The sequence below is a fragment of the Amphiura filiformis genome, chromosome 20, assembly GCF_039555335.1.
Source record: "Amphiura filiformis chromosome 20, Afil_fr2py, whole genome shotgun sequence".
Classification (NCBI taxonomy): domain Eukaryota; kingdom Metazoa; phylum Echinodermata; class Ophiuroidea; order Amphilepidida; family Amphiuridae; genus Amphiura; species Amphiura filiformis.
Window position 1 is genome coordinate 53,853,721 of NC_092647.1, and position 8,283 is coordinate 53,862,003.

The 8,283-nt window shown below is 38.4% G+C and overlaps 1 protein-coding gene across 1 annotated transcript; it reads right to left on the bottom strand.

The window, feature by feature from the left end:
• Positions 1 to 2,987: 2,987 nt before the first annotated feature.
• LOC140142009 (G-protein coupled receptor moody-like) lies at positions 2,988 to 5,682 on the bottom strand. The gene has a single exon (XM_072163911.1). It carries the CDS (start codon positions 5,467 to 5,469, stop codon positions 4,318 to 4,320), a length of 1,152 nt encoding a protein of 383 aa, XP_072020012.1. The 5' UTR covers positions 5,470 to 5,682; the 3' UTR covers positions 2,988 to 4,317.
• Between the last annotated feature and the right edge of the window lie 2,601 nt (positions 5,683 to 8,283).

Genomic DNA, 8,283 nt, shown 5'->3' on the forward strand with positions numbered 1-8,283 from the left:
GTTTTATTATATCTGATGCACTCAAAGTTTGTGCCGGATAATTACTTCGCAAAGTGCATTCGTCAGGATAATCGCACTTGACCGTGGGGTTATTGCATTTAGCTCTCGTGTAACGGCGCTTGAGCTAAATGCAATTACTCCACGGTCTCGTGCGATTATCTTGACTAATGCACTTTGCTCAGTGAATTTTCCGTATCATATTGCCCTTTTCCCTGGTAATTCCGAGTCGAAATAATACTGCGAAGTGACTCGACTCACAAATAGCAATGACTCAACTCGACCATGAAATGAAGCCAAAAGTGACTGAGCCTGCTCGTTACAAATTGTTGTGTCAGTGCAAGTGGATCATATCCGTATCTTATTTATTGCTCATAGAACTCATCTGACAGCAGTACCCTATTTTGTAAGACAATGCCATCAACTCTTAGAACTACTTTTCCGTATGAAACTATTTGAACTTGAGTTATTAATTTAATCTTTTTAATCGAATTATTTAAGTAATTAAACGTTAAATTATAAAACACCATAAAATCAAAACACAAAAATGCCTCTCTTGCAAAATCACTGAAAAGTCACTTTCGACATTTTTACCACAGTGACACATTAACAACAAAAGAAACATTTCGAAACATTTCGACTTCACATAAGGTCTCCCATCGTATATTGCAAACCTAAACTCAACCCAGAAAGTATCAAAACGATTATAGATGGTCAGATATATCGGGAACTGAAATATATAGCAAAAACCTATTTAATGTATGCAAAGCGCAGCTTTCTCCTGCGCATTTTGATACCTCTTTTGTTGCTCTACGATATCATTTGGTCGAGTTATGGGCGCTTGAGTGGCTTCAAGTCGGATTTTGAAAGTAGCACTTAGCTCCTATTCAAGCGAAATGCCTTTGTCGTGTACACCCCACACACACACACCCCTGTTTGTAAATACGTTCAAACGAGGACCTCGACTTTAGAAGGATCTAACCGAGGACTTACACACCCGTTTTTAATCGACACACCGTGGACCTCACGCAAACACACCAGGCAACTTACTATCCAACTGAGACCCGTCCTATACCCGCTATGGGGGACCTATCTTATATGCTATCTTATATGCATATTTGCATCATTTACGTCATCCTGGGCATAGTTTCAAAACGAGGACGTCCTCGTTTGGAGGTGTGTCCTCGTTTTACTCGTTTTTACGTTTTACAACCGAGAACACAGACACGTTACCCGATCTAGGTGATTGTCCTTATGAACCTATCTCTCCGCTGATCATTTCCAATGAGGGAGTTCTGAAACAGCTGAAAGAACTGAATGGTGCAAAAGCGCAAGGACCTGACGAGATACCCCCCTGGTTCTTGAAGTTGATGGCTGTGGATATTGCGCCGTACTTAACTGACATCTTTCAAGTATCTGTCAACACTGGTAGAGTCCCTGCATTGTGGAAGCAAGCTAATGTCACCCCAGTCTTTAAAAAAGGCAAGAGAGGAGAGGCTGCAAACTACCGCCCTGTATCATTAACTGTTGTTGTCAGCAAGATCTTAGAACACATCATTTCAAGCCACATCATGAAGTATGCTGAAGCAAATGCTATCCTCAGTAATAACCAACATGGTTTTAGAGCACGCAGGTCAACAGAAACTCAGCTTATTTTGACTGTAAATGATATTAGTAAACATCTTGAGAACGGCAAGTTGGTGGACATGTCGATATTAGACTTCACAAAAGCATTCGACAAAGTGCCCCATAGAAGACTCATTCACAAACTTTGTCACTATGGAATGTCTGGACAGATTGCCAATTGGATTGAAGATTTCCTCAGTGAGAGAACTCAACGGGTGATGGTTGAAGGAAAATGCTCCAAGTTGGCTCCAGTTCTTTCAGGTGTGCCACAAGGGACGGTACTTGGTCCGATCGCATTTTTGTTCTACATTAACGATTTAGCTGCCAACATTTCATCGCAAGTTCGCCTGTTTGCAGACGATTGTCTGTTATACACTGCCACAACTGCTGATGAAGTCTCTCAGTCACTCCAAGAAGACCTTGTAAAACTAGAGAAATGGCAAAATGACTGGCTCATGTCATTTAACCCCAGCAAATGTGTCACAATGACAATAGGTACCAGAAATCCACCTAAGCATATTTACAGTTTCTGTGGTGAGCAGCTACAATCTGTCGATTCTCACCGCTACCTGGGGTATGTTTCAATAACACCTTAACCTGGAATGATCATGTCCGGGAAGTATGTAAGAAAGCACAAAGAGTGCTAGGCTTAGTTCGCCGCAACTTGTGGGGATGTAACGTCCATGTCAAATCTACGGCATATTCCACCCTCATCAGACCATTGCTGGAGTACGCAGCTGGTGTGTGGGACATTTCAATCCAATCAAACAACAACCAGCTTAATAGAGTACAACGGCAAGCAGCACGTTTCTGTAAAAATAACTACAGCAGAGAGGAGGGTACTGTTACAAAAATCTTGGCTGAACTAGAGTGGCAACCATTAGAGACCCGACGAAAGATCAAGAAAGTATCCATGCTTTACAAGATCCGGCATGGGCTTGTCGACATTTCACTTGGAAGTCACCTTGTTCACCAAACCAGAGAAACCAGGGGGCACAACAAAAAGTTCCGCCAGATCCGTTACAAAACCAGACGCTATGGGGATACATTTTTTCCATCTACCATCCCTATATGGAACAACTTGTCTACAGCAACTGTAAATGCCGCTACCATTGAAGCCTTCAAGATCCAAGTCAACAAAGAATTATGCAACTAAAAATTTTCAATTTAACCTGCACGTCCATCCAAGTCATGCTCTTTTAGTCAAGGTTGGCGATGTTGCCTCTACAAGAGGAGATTCTGCTGACGACGACAGATACAGATACAGATACGGTGTGTATCCATATGTAGGTCCTCGTTAGACGGCATTTACAAACGCACACCCACCCCCACCTACCCACACAGAATCAAGACACAGAAAGGACACCGATGTGCTCTGTTTACTTAACCATGAACTTTACTTTATTTTAATCCTTCGACTTCCAACTTCAATACTTGCTACCCTTTACTTATCTCTGACTTATCTCATGAACTGTTTTTGCTAACATCTCAATACTTGGTGTGCCCACCATCACTGTCTATCACTGTCTGGTTTCGTCGTCGCATTTGGCTTGAATAAGAGCTAAGTGCAACTTTCAAAATCCGACTTGAAGCCACTCAAGCGCCCATAACTCGACCAAATGATATCGTAGAGCAACAAAAGAGGTATCAAAATGCGCAGGAGAAAGCTGCGCTTTATATACATTCAATAAGTTTTTGCTATATATTTCAGTTCCCGATATATCTGACCATCTATAATCGTTTCGATACTTTCTGGGTTGAGTTTATATACTTTCTATACTTTATATACTTTCTATACTATGACCCCCATTCCCCCCAAATCTATTCTTGCAATCAATTATCCATTTACTACAAAATCCTATTATTATATGTTCATACAAATTAACATAGGCCCCCAATCTTTGCAAGGGAAATTTTCCTTTTTGTCCAGATATTTATTTATAGTCATGGTGACTTTGAACAATGAACCTGGGTTGTACTTTACACAGGAAACACAAAAGGTATTAATTTTAGGGAATTTTAGTCCATGAACTTTTGGATGAGCATGGCTGTGCATTAGTTTCAGAATTGATGTTGCGCATAGTGTTGCTTGTTTAATGCACAAAGATGATCAAGTTACGGCCAATCGGTAACAAAATGTGTATATAAATTCAAGGCTACTGTGTTTTTGGCGCATCTATATATTTTTTCTTTTTGCATTGCCCACACTGTAAAAAAGTAAGTGAACAAAAGCAGTTTGATACACAATATGTAAACGCTACTTTAACTTATTGTGCTTAAAAGGGCATTTCGTGATCCACAGTCTCATCCCCCCACTTTTCGCAAAAAAAGTTGAGATTTTTATACCACTGGATACCTCTGGCTACATCATGTTTATGTACCAAAAATTTCTTGCAGATTAATTCATTTAGCAAAAACATCGCCTAATTCGAATTTCGTTCTGGTATACCAGAACGAAATTACAACAGTGGCCAATGGAGCAGTGTAATACACTAAATCATGCATAACTCGCAAAAGCAAAATCGGAATCAACTGAAATTTTGGGAATAAGCTTTTTTCGTGGATATCTAATGAAAATTGTCATAAAAAGAGGATGCTAGGATCACGAAATCCTCCTTTAATGTTTGTGTAACAAGTTCTCAAAGTCTGTTTCTCCATGGTGTATAACGTCATACAGTTGGTATCATGATTTAATTATCGGCCTCTTTTGCGCAATAAGCGTTTCAAGAAGTCCGATGGTTCTGGAATATCTCCGTACCTTCGACTTATCATGCAGCTAAAAACGACCTTAAAACGTGGATGACGACGAGCGTAAATAATTGGATTCATCATCGAATTAGCAAGCACGATTATTCCCCCATAAAGTAGAAAGTAATCACTGCCTGGTATGAAGAGCGCGACGAAATATGGTGTAAAGAAGAGAAAGAAAACACACACTACAAGGAACAGATTTTTGGTAATGTCCATCTCCATTTTGTTAATGCGCTGAGTACGATTCGACGGGGTCTTCTCAGGGGTCTCCTTCACGACAGCTGCCTCTAGATCTGGAGTTGAACCTTGACCTGATGCACTTCCGGATGATACTCCGCTAGAAGATGTTGCCACAGAAGTTCCAGCAGACGTTTTCAGTTCTTCGGTATTTCGCTGCTGTTTAAAGTGGCGTCTTACCCGGTGAAATATGAAGGCGTAGCATGTTATTATAGTGATGAGCGGAATTGGGTAAAATGTAATTGTTTGGGCTAGATGAAATGTTTCACCTTGTGGATGAAGATCCAAATCGCTACACGTAGAATGTTGCTGATCGTAGCCAAATCCGCCAATTCCTGCCAAGGGCAGAACTAGACACACTAAGCCCGGAATAAGCCACACCATTGTCACCATTATTGCTATATTACATGGTTTGTATATCATGCGATATGTAGACAGAGGAAGAGTGATCAAGAGGAGTCGATTCAAAGATATCGCGACGAGATTCCAAAGACTTACTCCGGTACAGGCAAAGATCATAAAACCACCAGCAACGCAAAGCCATTCAGCTTGTGGAAGAGGCCACCCGTTGCGTCCCAACAAAGCAAAAACGCTCCAAAATAGAAACAAACTGGTCAACAGATCAGCTACTGCCAAGCTCACCACGAAGACATTCGTGTCAGTTCGCAGCTTGCGTGATAACAGAACGGCGACAATGACCAGTGAGTTACCGAGAGTTCCAAAGATGGTTATCAGAAGCCAACAGATGGCCACAAAGACGCGTTCTCCATACGAGTAGATGAGGAGATCTGTTGTATGTGATACCGTAGTGTTTGTAATGGAATTACTTGCGTCTGGAACAATGCTTGAATTTTCCATCGTAAATATATTTAGTATAATGAACAGTTTTACTTGATATTTAGATTACTTGTTTTGCTTGAGTCACTACAACATAATTATGGCAAACATTGAATTAAACAAACTGGAGGCGGTGTACGACACTGAGTAAGTGATCGAAACTGCAGTGGCACAAACTTTTTTAAATCCTTTCGGATTTATTGTTTCCTGGTTAGGAACACCCCATTAGATTTAATAGGGATGCATGGTGGTAAAAGTGGTTGATTATTTTATTTATCATGTTTATTTCTGGTACAAAACAATACACGGTACAACTTGTAATAAAGAGCTAGCTTTCACCAAATAAAATAAAGACATATATAATTATAATATTGCACATAAATGTTAAAATCTTACCACCATTGTACTTAAATAGAACAAAAATATACAATTAATTTTAATTTACTTTAAAAGATCAATCGCTATCGCTCAAGAACCGTTGAAAGATAATCATAACTTAGTATCAAAATAAAGCAAATAAAATATAGAATTTCTGAAACAATTGAAAAACTATTATTTACGAAATAAAAATACAACGAATGGTTTTCATATGGGGTTGTTGAATGTAAGCCAAGCTTGAAACTTATATCATTACTAGGAATGCAGACATCAAATATAGAACCACATCTTCTGTGCCCAGCTTTGTATCGACCGTCGATGCTGCTTCGATGACTATCAACTAATTACAGAATTACTGGTAAATTTGTATTGGTCAATATCATTACCTGCACAGACACATATAGGTTATCACATTAACAATTGTCAATCAATTAATTTCATAAATAATAAGGATCGACCAAGCATCGATGGTCGATCGAAAGATCGAACTAATTTGGTTCCATTGCCTTACTTGTCTTCTTTTTCCTTTTTGTATGTATGTCCAGTGTGAGGCGAGTCATTTGTCTCTGTATAAGTTTTTTGCCTGCCTCTTTGTGCAACATCTGTTTGTTTGTTTTTTGGTGTTTTTTTTTTTTTCAAAACTATCATCGCCCCTTCATGATGTAATGGTACGGTCATTATTTAGCTCTCCCACGTATTGCAGGGATTTTTTAAAAAACAAGTTCATGAAAATTAACATGATGAAGGCCACTTGTTTACATAAATGTATAATATGGACAAGTGCTTCCGCATTAACTGTTCATATTGCAACAGATGTACTCAATCAAGCGAGAAGTTCATGAACGTCCTGTGGTATATGATGAACACACAAACCAGAAATATATCATGATATGTAAAGCCGACAATTACTTTTTGGGCGAAAAATGCGAAGCATTTTTCGTCCTTATTGCGATGGGTTTTGGCTTACTTATTTCCTCACAGCGTTGCAGAATAAAAATAAAATAATCGTGCTGTCTATGTAATCAGGAAACTACAGAGGCGATAGTGTACATTTAAATTTGTCATTACTACTTCATGTTGATATTCAAACAGCGCTATAAAGTTGTCTTACCAAGGAATGTGTTTGTATTAAAAGAAATAATTGTTTTACAACTTGGATGAACTAGAATTACTTTTATGCAAATCCGAAAATTGCAACAGATATTTTTCATTTCTTTAAGATTTAGCGGTATTGTCAGATTGTACGTACAGTTCGGCTACATTAATAGCCTCATTATAGTTTTATTGATACTGGTAAAATACTTGCCTGTATGTGCTTGTTGTTCTGCTATAGCGTATAGAATCTGTTAATGATACTACAGTCAATTAATTTATGTCAACATGAGGCGAGGCTGTCGGATTGCTCAGACCAAGAATGTTTGCTCATTGACCAATTTACCAGGAGAAAAGTCAATAACTGGTTGCCCTTTATCTGCTAACTTGGTTGAACATGGTGTGGTGGTATACAGCTGTACACGTTGAAGTCAATGTTCAATAAATGCCAAATGTTGCTAGCAGTAGAATAGTTAAATAGGCCTACAGCATGCAATGCCAATAAAATTGTTTATGATGTCGTCATGCGTAGATCTTAAGGTGGTATTTGAGGCATGGCTGAGACAAAACCGTTTGTGACTTTTTGGTAACGAACCGGAGCGATATTGACATGTAAAACAGATGAAAAACTGGAAACATCAACCTTCTTTTGTGATGACTTTTAGCACCTTCTTTTGGAATAGGATGGGGGCATCTTTTGTGATGACATTCGGAACCGTTCTGGGCCATTATTGGCATAACCACAACCGTATTAATCAACCTTCTTTTGATCTTCTTCTGTTATGACTTTCGGAACATCATGTAATGTTTTGAACTTTTGAATTCATAGTATGGCCGTCACATCTCTAATAAGATTGTTTGTTTTGTTTTTGTTTTTTCATTTCTTCGATAATTTTTTCATTTCTTCATTCATCGATAAAGAAGAAATGTTTTTATCTAGGCCTAGGTGCAATTATTTTCGTTTTAACGAATAACCGCGGAACGACATTGACATGTAAAACAGACGTACGCCTATCATGTAAACATTAATCATGATGACAGGGGCATAATTATGCGCATTATTATAGCATATAACATTCAGTGGAAACTAATGAAATGTGCAAATACTACCCTGTCAGCTTTTAAATAGAAAAATTAATTATGCAAAGTAGAGCAGCTAACTAATTAATTAGGAACACTTTGACCAAGTTTGAAACCAGTATTCTATTATTGAATATTAATGAGCACTTTCGAGTCAGTCATATTGGTTCATTGATTATTGATAAAAAATAATACAATGCAAAGAAATAATTGTGTGTATTATAAAAACCGTCCAAACACTGTACAGTCTCATTGCAAGATCATTATGATCGATGCGAATTATAG

What these genes read in the sequence shown, in the direction of transcription:
- LOC140142009 (XM_072163911.1), bottom strand. Translation starts at nt 5,469, where the DNA reads ATGGAAAATTCAAGCATTGTTCCAGACGCAAGTAATTCCATTACAAAC.